The sequence below is a fragment of the Cynocephalus volans genome, chromosome 16 (genome assembly GCF_027409185.1).
Source record: "Cynocephalus volans isolate mCynVol1 chromosome 16, mCynVol1.pri, whole genome shotgun sequence".
NCBI classification, from domain to species: domain Eukaryota; kingdom Metazoa; phylum Chordata; class Mammalia; order Dermoptera; family Cynocephalidae; genus Cynocephalus; species Cynocephalus volans.
The window spans coordinates 63,728,326-63,747,491 of record NC_084475.1 but is presented as its reverse complement, the minus strand read 5'-3'; the positions used below and the strand labels follow the sequence as shown (position 1 = coordinate 63,747,491).

Sequence of the window (19,166 nt, the reverse complement as noted above, 5' to 3'; positions counted from 1 at the left end):
TCTGCATTCCTATTTTCCTTAGTTACCAAAAAGCACCATTTGCTCCCTGGAGACACTACACTACATTTGAGTAGGATACAGCAACCTTTTCATTTGCTAACTCTAGTTCTGCCTTTCAAAGGATGCATTTTGTTGAGTTCAGCTGGATCTCTGAAATTCCCTGTTCTCATCTGAGATATTTTCAGGCATTGTCCAGGAGGTTAAAGAATCTATTCTAAATTAATCTTACTATCTTTGTTTTAAGGAGCATAAAATTTTCTTACAATTCCTCAATTTAGGTGATATCTTGGAAGTAGATATACAGTGTAAATTTTTTAAAGAAGAAGAGAAAGCATAAATAAGAAAGTAATAAGAAAAATCATAATTTTCTCTTTGGTACATTCTTTTTATTTTCTGCTTATCTGGAAGAGTCCCATGTGTTGTCTGAATTATCCCACTTCTCTGAGTTGGTCAACCCCAGCAACATCCTAGCCAGACAATAGTGTCAAACCAGTGGACTGTGAAACCCCCTGCCACAAGGACTAACCATCAGAGGAAAGAAACCAGAAATATGAAAAATCAAGAAAGTACACCACGAAAGGGTAATAACTCTCAAGCTTTAGATCCTATAGAACAAGAAGCCCTTGAAATGTCTGACAAGGAATTTCAAGTGATAATTCTAAGGAAACTGAATGAGATACAAGAAAACTCAGCTAGACAACATGATGAAATGAGGAAAAGTACACAGGATCTGAAAGAAGAAATGTACAAGGAAATCAATGCCCTGAAAAAGAATGCAGCAGAGCTTGCCAAACTGAAGAATTCATTCAACAAAATAAAAAACACAACAGAGAGTTTAACTAGCAGGCTTGTAGAAGCAGAAGAGGGAACTTCTTACCTTGTACATGGGCTGTTTGAAATAACACAGGCAGACAAAAAAGAAAAAGAAAAAAGAAACAAGGTTTAAAAGCATTGGAGAAACTCTGAGATATCGGATAATCTTAAGTGCTCAAATATCCAAGTCATGGGTATTCTAGAAGGGGAGAAAAAAGGACATTGCATTGAAAATGTATTCAACAAAGTAGTGGTAGAAAACTTCCCAGTTATTGGAAAAGACACAGATCATCAGATTCGGGAAGCTCAAAGATCCCCAAACATATTCAACCCAAAAAGGTCTTCTCCAAGACATGTTATAGTCAAATTGGCAAAACTCAAAGACAAAGAGAGAATCTTAAAAGCTGCAAAAGAGAAGCATCAAGTCACCTATAAGGAAGCCCCAATCAGACTAACATCAGACTTTTCATCACAAACCCTAAAATCCAGAAAGGAATGGGATGATATATTCAAAAAACTAAAAGACAGAGACTGCCAGCCAAGAATTCTCTACCCCGCAAGGCTATCCTTCCAAAATGAAGGGCAAATAGTATGTTACTCAGACAAACAAAAACTGTGGGAGTTCACTACCACACAGCCACCCTTACAAGAAATTCTCAAGGGAGTACTGGGTTTGGTACCTGAAAAACAACTACCACTCCATAAAAACCCAAGAAAAATCAAAACCCACTAGTATAATAAAAATGGAATCCAGAAAGAGTAAACAAACAAACAAAAAGGCTATCTACAACCCAAGGAACCAACAAATACAGAAAACAAACAGTAACTCAAAAAGAAAGGAACAAAAGACACCTAAGACATCCAAACAAAAATCAATAAAATGCTAGGAGTAAATCAACACCTTTCAAAATCAACTCTTAATGTAAAAGGATTAAATCACCCAATCAAAATGCACAGACTGGCTAACTGGATTAAAGAGGAAGACCCAACTATATGCTGCCTTCAGGAGACCTACCTCACCCATAAAGACTCCATAGACTAAGAGTGAAAGGATGGAAAAAGATTTACCATACAAACAGAAATGAAAAACGAGCTGGAGTAACTATTCTTATACCTGATAAAATAGACTTTAAACTAAAAACCATAAAAAGAGATAATGAGGGCCACTACATAATGATAAAAGGATTGATCCATCAAGAAGACATAGCAATCATAAATATATACGCACCCAATGTTGGAGCAGCCAGATTTATAAAACAAACTCTATTAGACCTAAAGAAGGAGATAGACACTAATACCATAATAGCAGGGGACCTGAACACCCCACTGTCAATATCGGACAGATCATCTATGCAAACAATCAGCAGAGAAACACAAGATCTAAACAACATACTAGACCAATTGGACTTGGCAGATATCTACAGAACATTCAATCCAACAACCTGCGAATATTCATTCTTCTCATCAGCACATGGATCATTCTCCAGGATAGATCACATATTAGGTCACAAATCAAGTCTCAATAAATTCAAAAAAGCTGGAATTCTTCCATGTATTTTTTCAGATCACAATGGATTAAAATTAGAAATCAAGAACAAATAAAATTCTGGAAATTATACAAACACATGGAAATTAAACAGCATTCTACTTAATGACATATGGGTCCAAGAAGAAATCAAACAGCAAATCAAAATATGTATGGAAATTAATGAAAACAATGATACATAATACCAAATCCTGTGGGATACTGCAAAAGCAGTACTAAGGAGGAAATTTATTGCATTAAATGCTTACTTCAGAAGAATGGAAAGATGGCAAGTGAACAACCTAATACTTCACCTTAAAGAACTAGAAAAACAAGAACAATCTACACTCAAAGTTACCAGATGGAAAGAAATTATTAAGATCAGAGCAGAACTTAATGAAATTGAAACCCCCAAAATGACGCAAAAGATCAATGAATCAAAAAGTTTGTTTTTGAAAAGATAAATAAAATTGACAAACCATTAGCATGGCTAACAAAAAAAGGAAGAGATAAGATCCAAATAACAAAAAGTAGAAATGAAAAATGCGATATTACAACTGATACATCTGAAATACAAGGAATCATTTGTGACTACTATAAACAATTATATGCCAACAAATTTGAAAATCTGGAGGAAATGGATAATATTTTGGACACACACAAGCTCCCAAAACTGAGCCAAGAAGATGTAGAAAATCTGAACAGACCAATAACACTAAAGGAGATTGAAGCTGTTATCAGAAGGCTCCCAACAAAGAAAAGCCCAGGACCAGATGGGTTCAGAGCAGAATTTTACCAAACATTCAAAGAGGAATTGACACCAATTCCTTACAAACTATTCCAAAAGATTGAAGCAGAGGCAAATTTCCTAAACTCATTTCACAAAGCAAAAATCATCCTGATACCAAAACCAGGAAAAAATACCACTAAAAAAGAAAACTACAGGCTGATATCCTTGATGAATGTAGATGCAAAATCCTCAATAAATTATTAGCTAACAGAATACAGCAATCCATATGCAAAATTATACACCATGATCAAGTGGGATTCATCCCAGGTATACAAGGTGGGTTCAACATATGCAAATCAAAAAATGTGATACACCATATTAATAAAATCAAACACAAGGACCATATGATCATCTCTATAGATGCTGAAAAATCATTTGATAAAATTCAATATTCATTCATGACAAGGACCCTCTGTAAGTTTGGTATAGATGGAAAGTATCTCAAGATAAATAAGCCATATATGATAAACCCACCGCCAATATCATCCTGAATGGGGAAAAGCTGAAAGATTTTCCTTTAAAAACAGGAACTAGACAAGGATGCCCACTCTCACCACTCCCATTCAACATAGTGTTGGAAGTACTAGCCAGAGCAATCAGAGAAGAAAAGGAAATAAATGGCATCCAGATTGGAAAAGATGAAGTCAAACTGTCCCTGTTTGCAGATGACATGATCCTATATATCGAACAGCCTAAAGCCTCTACAAAAAAACTCTTGGAGGTGATAAATGATTTCAGCACAGTAGCAGGATACAAAATCAACACACAAATTCAGTAGCATTTCTATTCTGCAATAGTGAACATGCAGAAAGAAAAATCAAGAAACCTTGCCCATTTACAATAGCCACCAAAAAAATAAAATACTTAGGAACAGAGTTAACCAAGGATGTGAAAAATCTCTGTAATGAGAACTACAAACTACTGCTGAGAGAAATTAGAGAGGATACAAGAAGATGGAAAGATATCTCATGCTCTTGGATTGGAAGAATCAACATAGTGAAAATGTCCATACTACCGAAAGTGAGCTACAAGTTCAATGCAATCTTCATCAAAATTCCAATGATATTTTTCTCAGAAATGGAAAAGAACTATTCAGACATTTATATGGAATAACAAAAGACCATGCATAACCAAAGCAATTCTGAGCAAAAAAAAAAATGCTGGAGTTATAACACTACCTGACTTTAAATTATACTACAAAGCTATAATAACCAAAACAGCATGGTACTGGCATAAATACAGACACACTGATCAATGGAATAGAGTAGAGAATCCAGAAATCAACCCACACACAAACAGCCATCTGATCTTTGACAAAGACACCAAGCCTATACACTGGGGAAGAGACTGCCTCTTCAGCAAATGGTGCTGGGATTCTGGATATCAATATGCAGGAGAATGTATCTAGACCCATACCTCTCACCATATACTAAAATCAACTCAAAATGGATTGAAGAATTAAATATTCACTGTGAAACAATAAAACTACTCAAAGGAAACATAGGAGAAACACTTCAGGAACTAGGACTGGACACAGACTTCATGAATATGACCCCAAAAGTACGGGCAACCAAAGGAAAAATAAACAAATGGGATTATATCAAACTAAAAAGTTTCTGCACAGTAAAAGAAACAATTAACAGAGTTAAAAGACAACCAACAGAGTGGGAGAAAATATTTGCAAAATTTACATCTGACAAAGGATTAATATCCAGAATATACCAGGAACTGAAACAGCATTACAAGAAAAAAACAAGCAACCCAATTAAAAAATGAGCAAAAGAGCTAAATAGGCATTTGTCTAAGGAAGATATACAAATGGCCAACAGGCATATGTAAAAATGCTCAACATCACTCAGCATTCGGGAAATGCAAATCAAAACCACACTGAGATACCATTTCACCCCAGTTAAGGTGGCTAATATCCAAAAGACTCTGAGCAATAAATACTGGCGAGGTTGTAGAGGAAAAGGAACTCTCATGCATTGTTGGTGGGACTGCAAAATGGTGCAGCCTCTATGGAAAATGGTATGGAGGTTCCTCAAACAATTGCAGATAGATCTACCATATGACCCACCTATCCTACTGCTGGGAATATACCCAGAGGTATGGAAATCATCAAGTCGAAGGTATACCTGTTTCCCAGTGTTCATTGGAGCACCATTTAGAATAGCTAAGAGATGGAACCTGCCCACATGTCCATCATCAGATGAGTGGATAGGGAAAATGTGGTATATCTACACAATGGAATACTACTCTGCTATAAAAAAAGAATGAAATACTGCCATTTGCAACAACATCGATGGACCTAGAGAGAATTATATTAAGTGAAACAAATCAGGCACAGAAAGGGAAATATCATGTTCTCACTTCTTCGTGGGAGCTAAAAATAAATAAATAAATACACAAGAAACTGAGGGGTTGGGGGGGAGAAGACACAACAATTACAATTCCTTGAAGTTGATACAACAAGAGAACAGAAAGGATATTGTTGGGAGGGAGGTGGGAGGGAGTTTTTGGTAATTGGCCACGATAATCAACAACATTGTATATTGATAAATTAAATTAAAATTTGGAAGAAAAAAAAACCCAACTCAATCAGGATAGTAAACATGTCCATGTTCCCTCTAAAGTTTCTCTGTGTCTTTTTGAAATCTCTCCCTCCATCTCATTCCTCAATACAACGGCCCCTTCCCCAGGTTACTGCTGATCAGTTTTTTGTCACTATAGATTCGTTTTCCCTTCTAGAGTTTTATATAAGTGGGATAGTACAGCATTTACTTGTTTTTGGTCTGTTTTCTTTTATTCACCATAATTACTTGAGGATTCACCCATGTCCTTGTGTGTATCAGTGATTCATCCCTTCTTATTGGTGAATAGTATTCCATCATGTGAATGCACTGTGCTTTCTTAATCATTCACTAGTGATAGACAATTGCATTGCTTCCAGTTTTAGACTATTATAAATAAAGCTACAAAGATTTATATCCAAATCTGTGTATAGATACATGCCTTTTTTTGTTCACTTCAGTAAATACCTAGGGGTAGACTGGTTGGGTCATATGGTAGGTATGTGTTTGTCATTTTAAGAAAACTGCAAAATGGTTTTCCAAAGAAGTCGTACCAGTTTTTATTTCCACCAGCTGTATATGGCAGTTCCAGTTGCTTCACATCCTTGCCAATGCTTCACATGGTGAGTTTTTTTACCTTTAGCCTTTCTGATGAGTTTGTCACGGTGTCTCACTGCAGGTGCTTTGCACTACCCTAATGCCTCATGATATCTATCGTCTTTCCCTGTCCTATTTGCCACCTGGATACCTTCTCTGGTGAAGTGTGTGTTCAAATCTGTTGCCTAACTTTAATTGAGTTATTTGCTTTCTTGTCATGAGTTTTGAGGGTTCTTCATGTGTTGATACAAATCCTTTATCAGATAAGTGACTTGCAAAAATATTCTCTCAGTCTGTGACATGTGTTTTTCTTTTCTTAAGAGGGTCTTTTGAAGTAGGCTCCGTTTTCTAAATTCTTAGACTAATTGTTGGGAGATATAATTTAAATAATGCATTTTGGGTTTTCTAAGAACACCCTACACTGGGAATTATAAAGGAAAGCAGGAATTTCAAAATAGAATGTCAATTGAAGGAGAATTTGCTGATTTGGTGATAACTGTTGATGTGAACAAGTTTCTGGAGTACTCTCCATCAGGTCAATTGACGAGTTAAGCGATTGATGTGAATCTTCTAAATTAGGAGAGTATAGTTCTATATTGGCACTTCTAGTCTAATCTTGGAAGTTGCTTTAAACTAACTATTGTAGGAGATTTTAGACAATTAAACTAATGTTTAAAAAGCAACAATTAACGTTGAGAACAAAAGGATTCATAAAACAGGTAATTTTTTAGGTTCAACAAGCATTGGTGTAACAGATTTCAAGAAAATACTATCAGCAAGGTCTTGTTCTGGGTGCCATTCACCTTCTGACCCTACTGCCCGCTGTGCTCTCTCTATGTATCACAGCCAGATCCACCAGGACAGAAGTCCGTACGCATTTGGGCCCTTTCTTCTCTTCTGGGCAGACCTCACACGCATCACATGCAGAGCTCAGCCAAGATGACTAGTGGACTTTCCTTAGAAAAGGCAGTGACTATGGCAAGACCTCATTGTGGAACAGGCTTTTCTGTTGTTAAAAATCATTTCACATTCATTATGTGACCTAAACCACCAAAAAATCCCTGGAAGGCTTTACCATCTCCACATAGAGTATCCTCTCTTCTCTGCAGTTTCGCTTTCCATGGTTTCAGTTACCCACAGTCAACTGTGGTTCGAAAATATTAGAGGGAAAATTCGAGAAATAAGCAATTCATAAATTTTAAATTGTGCTGTTCTGTGTAGGATGAAATCTCGTGCCATCCAGCTGCATCCTGTCTGGGAGGTGAACCGTCTGTTTGTCCAGTGTGTCCACGCTGTGTATGCTATCATTAGTCAATGAGTAGCTTAGTCTAGGTTATCAGATCTACAGATGACAAGAAGGATGTGTACAGCACAATGAGTATTTTGATAAAGACACTATATTTACATACATTTTATTATGTTGTTCTATTGTTCTATGTTATTATTAGTTATTGTTGTTAATCTCTTATTATGCCTAATTTATGAATTGTACTTTTTCATAGAGATGTATATTTAGGAAAAATATCATATAATAGGGTTCGCTACTATCCAGTGTTTCAGGCATCCCCTTGGAACATACGCCCCATGGATAGGGTAGACCACTGTCCTTATTTGCTATTCTTCTTAGGGAAGTGTCTGTTCCAAGATGTCACCCATTTGTATTGGGTTGCCTGTTTTCTTCTTACTGAATTTTCAGTGTATTTTTTTAAGAAATATATTCTGGATACAAGTCCTTTATGAGATATATGATTTCCAAATATATTCTCTCAGTTTGTGGCATGTTCTTTTCATTTTCCTGAAATTATTATAGAACAAATCCATGATCAGATGTAATCTGAGTATCTGGAAGCATTTAATGCCATGTAAAGTGCCTAAAAATCAGCTGCCCAAAAGACCATGCAAATGTGCACTGATATTGCCCTGCATCTGCATGACCACAGGTTTAGGTACCATCTGCATATTTATATGAGGCCAAGATGTTCACCAGTTCTTCCTACTGCTTAGAGCTAGATAAGACAGCTTCACCTCTTAATCCAGGTCTGGGGAAGCACTATGTCCCTTCTGTGATTTCTTTGAGTTTCTAAGGTATGAGGTGGGAAAGGGGAAGGTGAATCTGTTGTGATGGCTCTGTCTTCTGTCTCCACTAATTTGGTTCCTTTATGAAGGTCCAGTTACCCCCAGTACTTGTTTCCCCATACTAATTCAAACCTGGACCTGGACAGTTTCTGTGATATATACACAGGAATTCTACACACATAGGGACTTTGTGTGATAGCTGTCTTTACTGAAGGTTTGGGGGAGATGGCAGAGAGTTTCATCACATTAGTGCACACAATTTCAAGACGCATGTCAGACACTCTGTTCTGAAAAGTCCTTTGTTCATCCCCACTAGGAAGTTTTCACTCTCTACCTTATTCTAGGGAGCACCACAGTCTAGACCACCATGGGCAGGGAGTGGAGGGCTCTTTCTGTCTCTTTTCTCCTCAGAAACAATGTGGCACAGAAAAACACTGTCTTTCACGTTGCCACATCCATAACCTCAAGGTCTCTTCTTCTGTCTCAAGAGGCTCAGTAGATATTTTTCTAAGCATATATTGTGTTCTCCTTGTGAGGTATTCTGGTGCCAGCTAAAATAATATTATTATTTTACTTCACCCCTCATACATAGTTATCTCTTTAGCATGTGCACATTTACGCCTTTGGGCTAGTCTTCTTCATTCTGGTTGGAATTAACTTTGTCATTTGTCCTCTATAGGTGATGCACATACTTTTGGTATTCTGAGTTGGCCGACATGCTCACTGTGACACAATATTTATAATTTGGCAGAAGATGTCTCTCTCCAGTCCCTCTGACCTCGGCACACAGGCAGAGCAGGCCTTTCCAACAACCGGCCTGTTTCTGGGCCAGTTTAGCTGTTCTGCCCAGAGAAACTTCTTTAACATCTTCTTGGCTGCTCTAGACACTGCCTAGACACTCCGTTGCTACATGCTGATCTTGTATTCGACTCCCAAAAGGCAAAAGGGAGCCTGGCTGCAGAAAGGCTTATAGCAGAGCTGGAGTGGGAAGTTTGGGAAGAGGAAAGATTGATTATTTTATGGGGAACTTGACTTGTTTGGGTCGATGGCAGCAGGCCCACCATGATGGCACTTCTGAGTTGCACAGCTGGTGTGCTACCTGCCTTCTTCCGAAATGGGGAGCCCTGAGTCCATTGTCTGCAAATAGTAGTGACTGGAATTCTTGATTGAAAGATTTCTTCTCCTGAAGGCTGACTCCTTTAAAATGAACTCAGATTTGTGTACTACTCTAGGAGAAAATGCCTAGACACAAGTGAAGACTTTCATAAAGACTTTCATGATTCTTCCCTTTGTATTTTTTTTTTTTTTTTTGGCAGTTGACCAGTACAGGTATCAAACCCTGTTGTTATAGCGATAATAACCCAGATTCCTGAGGGGTCAGCACAAGGACAAAATGCTAGCCAGTTGACACATGCTGTCTAGATTCCCCAAAGAGCTCCTAGGAAAGCCTGATTTTTCAAGTGTAAGCCCTGAGAAGAGTTAGTGCTCTCCATCGCACCTGCATTTCCCTTTCTCCCATGCTTCCTGGCCTTTTGCTTGGCTTGTAACTGGACTTAACCTACTGCATCTATCTTGGATTTGGTTTTAGGGAGCATGTGGCTTCAGGGATGCAAAGCAGCAAGAAAACCAGATAGGACATTCCTGGAATTCTGTATGAACAAGGCAGGGGGATCAAGAGCTGACTTAGATTTTGAATAAATGGGGAGAAAAGTAGCCTGATGGTTAAGGTACAGGGTTCTTCTCCCGCTAGTGCCTGTGCCCTGGCAGCAGGCAGAGATCCTCAGCAGCCATAAGAGACCCACATGTCTTGGCTATCCCATGAAGAGCACAATAAAAGGACTGCACTTAATAGTGTCAAGGAATTGCCTAGGACTTCTGACCCGTAAGCTTGGGGGACACACACATATTTAAACATCCTGCTGGGAGCAGAGCATTCCCCAGATAACAGTGGTGGGCTTAGGGTAAACACAAGAGCTCCTATCTTCCTCTGGCTACCCTGACGGCCAGCCAAATTCGACCTTTATGGCCAGAGAACCTGGAGCAGAGAGTAGAAGCAGTGAGCACCCCAGGTTCTAGATCCAGAGACATCTGCCTGCCTCTTCCCTTCCAATTCTGTAGTGGTTTATGCCACATTAATTCCCCTCTCGGGTTCAGGTCTCCTTATCATCTCTTACCTTGTACATTCCATGTGGCTTCCTTGGATTTTAAATTCTTTGAAGGCAGGGTCCAGAAACCATACTACTTTTCAGGCACATTTTACAAAGTATATCTAATAGGTGCTCAACAATTTTAAATATGGTGGTTATATAAATCAAGTTGAAATGAAAACTGCCATGTTGATTTTTTTGGCAACAATAATTTATTTTCCGAGTAAAAGTTTAAATAAAGAATGAAAAAATAAGTTAATTCATAAATTAATAAAACATTTAAAAGTCTTATAGTGTCCTTTCAAATGCAGGGCATTAGCTGTTAGTCACTTAAAGAGCATCTTCTGGTCAAAGAATGCTTGAAATTATTGTCTGTTGTCAGAGGCACAAGCTGGGAGATCCTCAGTTTTGGAGGTAATTTGTAAGTCTGTTAATGATGACAAAGTTGCTGAGGATTTCCACTCGGACTACTGTCCAGGCACAGCGGCTGTAATCCTTGGTCTTCAAGTACTGCTTGATCCTCGAGTAATAATTCTTCAGGGACAGGTTGCTCTCGTTTCCCAAGGTAAAGTTTTTCTCCTTCACTTTTTCCTTCAGGAATGGCTCCAGATGGTCCATCTGCCAATCAAGGTTAGCAAGGAGGTGCTCAACAATGGTCTCATTCCAGCCAGTGCTGGAGAAATTGCTTCTGAAAATACAAAAGATGTTCCAGAGCATCTCAGAGATGACCAATGTGGCATGCTCCTTCTGGAACTGCTGTGGTTCCTTAATCTCCTCAGGGATCTCAAAGTTCATCCTGTCCTTGAGGCAACATTCAGGACACCCATTCAATCTCCAAAGGAGCTTCAGACACTCCAAACTGCTGCTGCTTTGTTGAGGTCGAAGCGACCTGTAGCTCGCAGGAAGAGCTGTGGTGGAGAAGCCCAACAGGAGGGCGATTTGGAGGATGCACCAGTGGTTCATGATGAAACACGAAGAGCGCTGCCTGCTGCTTGTGCACCAGAGCAAAGGCTTCAGGAGCTGGCAGTGCAAATGCCCTTCTTCCATTAGCAGGAGCTATTTATACAGTAGGATCCTCTCTACTGCAGAGGAATTTCCCACTTTCAGTTCTCCCTTTCAGTTTTCCTATGTCATTTAAATTATTAGTTGTTTTTCAAGTCTTTTTCTTTAAGCTCCTATTTTCTATTACATATATCAGGGGGAAAGATACACAAACTGGGAGGATTTCTAATGTTCTGTAAAGTCTCAGGGAATTGCTAAAGCCAAAGGAAAATGAAAAAGAACTTGGGAGAAAGCAAAGGAAAGCAAAGAACCTGAGAACCCAAGAACCCCAGTAGCCAAGAGGTATTTACTGAAAAACTAATTGGAGAATATCATCTGAAACTGGCAAGGGTTTTGCCCAGTGCAATGATAGGTGAGTGTGAGAGGGCCTTGGTAAGCTCTGAAAGGTGCTGGAATAGTCTAGGTTGTGATACATTTTCAAACCAACCAGTGACAGCTCCCTTCTGGGCTAGGGCTCTACACTGAAGAGAAACTGCTACAAGTGGAGTCAAATTTGAGCAGGACAGAAACAACAGAGACAAGGAAAGAGAAGGCCAGACCAGTGCGGGTGGACAAGGCAGAAAGCAAGCTGCCATGTTTTTGAACACTTCAGAAAAGCAACAGAAGAGGGAGCTCTGTGAGGACCAAGAACCCCCTGTGAAGCACTTCTAGAAGCTCAGGAAGTGTAAGCTCGTACAAAATAGAACAGCAGAGAAGTATTGAGATAGTGTTTCATGTGTAGTTATATTAGAAAGAAGAGAATAAGGAGCAGAATAATATTTCTGCAAATAATGAGAATATTCCAGGATGCACGCACAAAACAGGTCAAAATGGTAACATACTGTTACAAGAGGAGTGTAAGAAAATTGAGAAATAAAATGAAACAACTAAGTCAGAATTAGGAAAACTCAGAAGTGAAGTAAACTAAGTATGAAATGATTAAAAAATTTTTAAAAACTGTTAAATTTTGTTGAATAAGATACAGTCACAAGAAGTAAGAATTTTGGGGGAAATCTAACACTGGAAAAAAGCTTCAGTCTGAGAAAAAAATATTTTCAACTGGAATATAACTGTACATAGTGTATAGTACATATTGACCAAAAGGAGTTATTTCCAGGAAAGTGAAGATTGTTTAACACTATGTGGTCTGTATAACATTATATGGAATAGATTATAAGGTGAAATGACCAAAATCTCGAAATAAAATTGGGTGTACTAAAAGTAATATTGGAGAAAGGAAGCCCTTTGTCTTTAGGATATAAAACCAAGAAACTATAATAGAAAATATTGATAAATATGGCTACAAACAAGTTATAAGTGTCAGTATGGAAAAAAAATAAGTCAAAAACGTAGAGCAATAACAAAAACATATTTACAATGCCCAATGAGAAAGGGATAATTTTCTTCACTTACACAAAGCTCCTAAAATAAGTAACATTCCAATAGAAAAGTTTATAAACAGCCAGATATGATAAAAAGAAATATAAGGGACCAATAAATATATGAAAATCTGTTCAGCGTTACTGATTATGAAAGGTAAATCAAGCTAGTAATAAGGTAACCATTTTTCACTAGATTTGCAAGAGGCTTGGGTAAATGGATATTCTAATACACTCTCAATGAAAGTATAAATTTATGCAAACTTTTTAGAAAGCAGTAAAGATTGATTTTTCAGAAATATCCAGAATAACATCTCCCATTCCACGCGATAATCTACAGTGTGAGTTTGACTCTACCTATGAAAACTAGGGGTCTATTTCTCCTCCTCTTGAATCTGGGTAGAAGCAGCACTGCATAAATTTTGAGGCTGGGTCAAGAAAGATGATGTAACTTGTTAGCTGGAATCCTTGCTCTTGAAATCTTCAGCCACCATGTAAGGATCTGACTGTTCCGCACCTGCCATGCTGTGACAAAGCACAGCCCAGAACACCAGGTGAGACTGTGTGGAAACTGGCAGTGTATTTCAAAATTTAAAATTTCACGCAATGGAATTGTTTCTTTAATTTGCAATACCATGGCTAGGAATTTACCTCTGGCTATCTCTGCAGAAGCGTGTGTGTGAGTTTATGTCATACACACATCCACAGCACACATGAGTGTACATTGCAGCACTGTCACAATAAAAAAGACAAAAAGTCATCAGTAGGGAGCTGGTTGAATAATGCTATAATACTAACAAATGGGATACTATTCAGCCATTCAGAGGAAGATCAGCTTATATGAACCTCTATCACAGATATATTTAATGAAAACAGCAATACATATAATAATGCATATAGTATTATCATTTGTTTTGTAAATCAATAGAAAGGCACACATATGTGTGCTGATACATGCATATGAGTTTTTCTCTGAGCACATTCTCTCACCTATTAATAGCAGTTACCCAGGGGCTAATGCAGATGGGGTGCGGATGCAGCGAGGAAGAAAATCTTTCCCTTTTCACCTTGTACCTTTACAACTGTTTGAATATGGATTTTTTCCTAATGATAAGAAGATATCTGGGAGATAGAGGTAATAGGCCATTTGGTGACTATCTTTGTAAGTTACTGTACTTTGAGAAAATCTAACAAATGATACTAAATTTTAAACTGGCTTTTGCTTTACTCACTTTTTAAAAATTTCTATAATGAACACATATTATTTGTGTCATTAGAAAATAAAAAACACATCCAGTTATATTGAAAAGCAGGACATGAAATTGTACAAAAAGCACAGCTATGTAAAAATATGTAGAGAAAAAAAAAAAGGAGGTATACCAACATTTTAAAAGTGGTTTTTGTTTGGCTTGTGAAACCAAATGGTGATTTTTCCCCCCTCATTTTCCTTTGTGTTTTCCAGTTTTCCATCAGTGAACAAGTATTCCTTCATAATACACCAATTTACACTGAAAAAACCTGAAGCTCCAGCCTCTCTGGTCATACTGCCAGTTTTGTGGGTTTCGTGCTCTCTGGCCTTTTGGCCTTTGTATGCCGGCTCTTAGCAGAACCTTAGTCATCTCATGGTATTTAGAAACAATGCATTTCTAAAACAATGAGGTTTAGAAAAAATCAAAATCACCTCTCAACAGTTCCTCTCTTAAATGTCTAGTTATGTAAGTGATTGGTTATTCCTCTTTGTTTCTTTTTCTGAAAAGCATCCTTGGTTTACCCTGGAATCATCCATGGCTCACAGCACAAAAACCAATGCAAGGAGCTTCAGATTTCAGTCTACCTAGAGATGGCTCATCCCACTCTGGGGGCAGGGGACAGTCCAAGGAGTCTGGTCACTAGAGCCTACTGCTCCAGGATGTCTTGCACGCTTGTGTAGAGTTGACTTCTCCAGGTGGGACAGAGCCTCTTCACCCTGCCCACATCCTACAGCCTCTGATCCTCCAAGCTGAAATGGCACAAGGAGGATCCATAATCTAACAGTAAACAAAATAATCAGTGGTGGCAGTAGTATTAGTTACCTTAGTTATCTTTTGCTGAGGACTTACTATGTGCCATTCTCTGAGTGATTGTCATAGTAAACACTTGAGATGGGTATCGTCATCCCCACTTGACAGAAGACTCAGAGAGGCTAAGTAATGTGCCTGAGATACACACAGCCAACAAGGTGGGTGGACTGCATTTAATCCTGTGCTTTTTCCTGTATACCACAGTTAGAACACCAAGGAGACCACGGCTGGTACCTTCCTATAGGGAGGTGGTGCTGGCCATGGTGGTGATGGTGATGGTGGCTTTCAAAGGAAAAAGGGATGACAGCTGGTAGGGAGGATAAGTAGGCATTTGTTGTCTTTAATGAAGACAGTGTGCCTAAAGAAGTGGTGCGATGTCTATAGGTAGAGGTGGCTGACATGGTTGGGGGTGTTCAAGTCAGCACCATCCAACAGAAATATGATGCGAGCTGCACATGCAATATTAAATGTTCTGGTAGCTGCATTAAAAGAGTAAAAAGAAACAGATGAAGTTAATTTTAATAGTACATTTTATTTAGCATAATATATCCAGAATATTGCAATTTCAACATGTAATCAATATAAAATTATTAATGAGATAGTTACTTTTTAAATACTTAATCTTCAAAATGTGATGCGTAGTTTTACATTCATGGCACAAATAATTTTGAACCAGTCACATATCAATTGTTCACCGGCCCCATGTGGTTCGTGGCTACAATAATGAACAGTGCAGCTGTAGATGGAGGGACCAGCACAAATGGAACCACAGGAATGGACAAGTTTGCAAGGACCAAATACAAGGAGCTTCAAATTGTGGACAGACTGTGTTAGGAATCAAAGGGATTGAGGGTGGAAACATCAGCTTGAACTGTACTGTGGAGAGTCTTGAATGCAAAACTGTAGAGTGTGCACTTCATTCAAGAGGGGCAGATTAGGGACTGGAGTCCCCGGGCAGAGCAATAGGCAGAAATGTTGAGGTGACTAAAGCAGGGAGAGGCAGGGAGAAGTCCTGCCCAGAGGCTCTCATGTCTGTGGGGGGTGAAAATGAAGCCTGAAGCTATGGAAGTGGAGGAAATGGGCCGGATACAAAAACTTTTACAAAGGGGATTATTTTTTTTTTTTGGTTTCTTCCCTTTGTCCTCGCCCAACTTCTTGCTATTTGGTTCATGAGGTTTTTGGTAATATTTCACTTCCTGTTGCCTTTCTGAAGTTTCTACTCTACCTCTTCTCCTGAAGATTTAGTAGTAATCATGGCAGAAGTCCACCTATGAATGGTTAAAGTCCTTCTTTCATAAGACACCATTTTAAGTTTGAGCTTCAGTTCCTTTGTTTTATCAGAGTTTTACAATAACCTGGAAAATTTATTTAACCTCCCTACCAGGGGAACCTATTTCTTAGACCAGCCTCATGTACATGTGATTGCAAGGATTAATGCCCCAGCACTTTCCTCTGATCTTTCCATTAATTATTTGAAGATGCTTTCCATTTCACCTTCTGTGAAGATTGCTTTTGTCTGCATCATCTATAAACTTTCTGTGGTGTAAAGAACTACTTCCAGTCCCTGTACCAGTTTCTTGTGGTTAATGAGGTTTTTCAGAGAAACAAAGTGACATGTAGGAAGTAAAACTTAAATGACGTTTTAGTCATTTGAAATCATCATTTAAATTTGTGACAGCTTTGCTATAATCTCAGAGACAAGAAGATATTCCTCTTACTCTTTTTAAATACAGTTATCTATGTGGGACAATTGTTTGTCTAGAAATACAAATTCTAGTTGTCTTCTCTTCAGCTCTTCAAATATTTTATTCAAGGAAAAGGGTTCCTATCAAAGAATGATAAATTAGATGAGACGAAGAGTTATTGAGAAGTTCATAAGCAGTGGCAGAACACAAATGAAGCCTAATATAACCATTCAGAAATACCTTGGAAGGCCAACAATTATTTAATAATTCAGTATTATAATGAATAAAAGGAAGAGTTCCACATTATTCTTTTTAAAAAACTTATTGAACAGTTATATACATAGAAAATCATGCACATATCTTAAGTGTACAACCACTGATTATAAAATAAAAACTTCTGTACACCTGTACAGTAACTAGGTAGAGGTAAACATTACCAGTAAAAGAGAAACCTCCCTCTTGTCCCCTCTTCTTTTAGTCCCTTCGGGATCTGTAACAGAACACCACAGGCTGAGAGGCTTATGAACAACAAGCATTGATTTCTCACAGTTCTGGAGGCTGAGAAGTCCAAGATCAAGGCGCCAGCAGATTTAGTATCTAGTGAGCGCTCCCTCTGTGCTTCTCAGATGGCACCTTCTTGCCATATCCTCACATGGTAGAAGGGACAAACAATCTCCCTCAGGACTCTTCTAAAAAGGCACTGATCCTATTCATTAGGGCTCTGCTCTTATTACCTGCTCACCTCCTGAAGCCCCTACCTCTTAATAGTATTGCATTGAGGATTATGTTCCAACATATAAATTTTCGGGGAATGCAAACATTCCAACCATAGCACCACCCAATCATTATTCTCTTCTACCCCATCACACTTTCCTCCCCCGACACCACTACTACATTGCCTTTTAACATCCTATATTCTGCCTGTTTTTTGAACTTTCTATAAATAGCTTCTTTTACTCGATATGTCTGTGAAATTCATCTATGTTGCAGTGTACAGTTATCGTTTATTAATTTGCATTAATATGCCTTATTCCATTTAGAAATATGTTACAATGTTTTATTCTTTTTGCTACTAATAAAGATTTTTTAAAAATATTTTAGCCATTTTGATTAACACTGCAATGAAAACCTTGTAATCTTTTGGTGTACATTTGTGTCTATATCTGTGGGGATATAGGATGCCTATGGATCCTATATAGGATATAGTCTATGCCTAGGATGAAATATGTAGGTTTTAGAATATGCATATTTTCAGATTAAGTGAATAATATTGACCAAATTTCCCAGATGTTGGTATCAATTTACTGTTTCACTATCAGTGTATGAGAGTTCCAGTTGCATTACACTCTTGCCAACTCAGGGCATTGAGATTTTTTAAATTTCAGCCATTATAGTGTTGTATAGTGACATCTCATTATAGTTTTAATTTTCATCTCTCTGATTGTTAAAAAGTTTTACTATCTTTTTATATGTTTATTGGCTATTTGGATAGTTTCTTCGTGAATGGCATCTTCAAATCTCTTGCTGTCTGTGTCAGATTTTTTCATTATCTTTAGACGATGTAATTGTGTAGATACAAAATACAAAAAACCTCCAAAGCATTAGAATTTAAATAGTCTAAATTAGCAAGGCCATTGAAGACATGATCAATGTTAAAAATCAATCACTTCTCTTTATACTGGCAGGAAAAATTTTAACATTACATTTTTAAAGTGATACATTGATAATAACATAAAAATAAAAATAAATAGGATTAAATCTAGGGAAAGAAGTGCAAGACTGCTACACAGAAATCTACAAATCATAACTGAGAGAAATTAATGACAATCCACATAAATAATGAAGAGGAGAGACATACCATGTTCATAAACTGGCAGACTCAATATAATAAGGGTATAATTTATCTCCATATGAATTTACAGATTCAACGAATTCACAAAGAAATGCTGTTTTTTTTAACTTGCCAATCTTATTCTAAAATTTATATAGAAGTGGAAAAGACTAAGAATAATGAAGACGGTCTTGAAGAACATGATGGAAAAAAATCATGCCACTAAATATCAAGGCTTATAACAAAGCTGTACTAAGTAAGGCATGTGGTATGAAGGGATAGACAGGGAACTGACAGAATAGAGTAGACAGCTCAGAAATGCACCCATGGATAGATAGATGTACATGATCTGTGCGGGGGGAAAAGGTGTCATTGTAGAGCAGACAGATTGATGGTCTTTCTTTTAAAAAAGGAGGTAACTGTATAATCATATGTAAGGACTTGTATGTCACACCATACACACAAAATATTTTCAGGTGGATTATTAATCTAAATGGGAAAAGCGAAACTTTAAACTTTTTAGAAAATAATATAGGAGTATGCTATCATGACTTCAGCGTAGAGACAGATTTCTTAAGACACAAAGTACTAACTGCAAAGGAAAGATTGTTAAGTAAACTGCATTAATATTAAAACCTATTTTTTAAAAATT

General features: G+C 37.7%; 1 protein-coding gene across 1 annotated transcript; it reads right to left on the bottom strand.

Annotated features, from left to right (window-relative positions):
- Positions 1-10,920: 10,920 nt before the first annotated feature.
- On the bottom strand, positions 10,921-11,481 carry LOC134365200 (interferon beta-like). Its single transcript, XM_063081411.1, has one exon. The coding sequence runs from the start codon at positions 11,479-11,481 to the stop codon at positions 10,921-10,923; it is 561 nt and encodes a 186-aa protein (XP_062937481.1).
- Between the last annotated feature and the right edge of the window lie 7,685 nt (positions 11,482-19,166).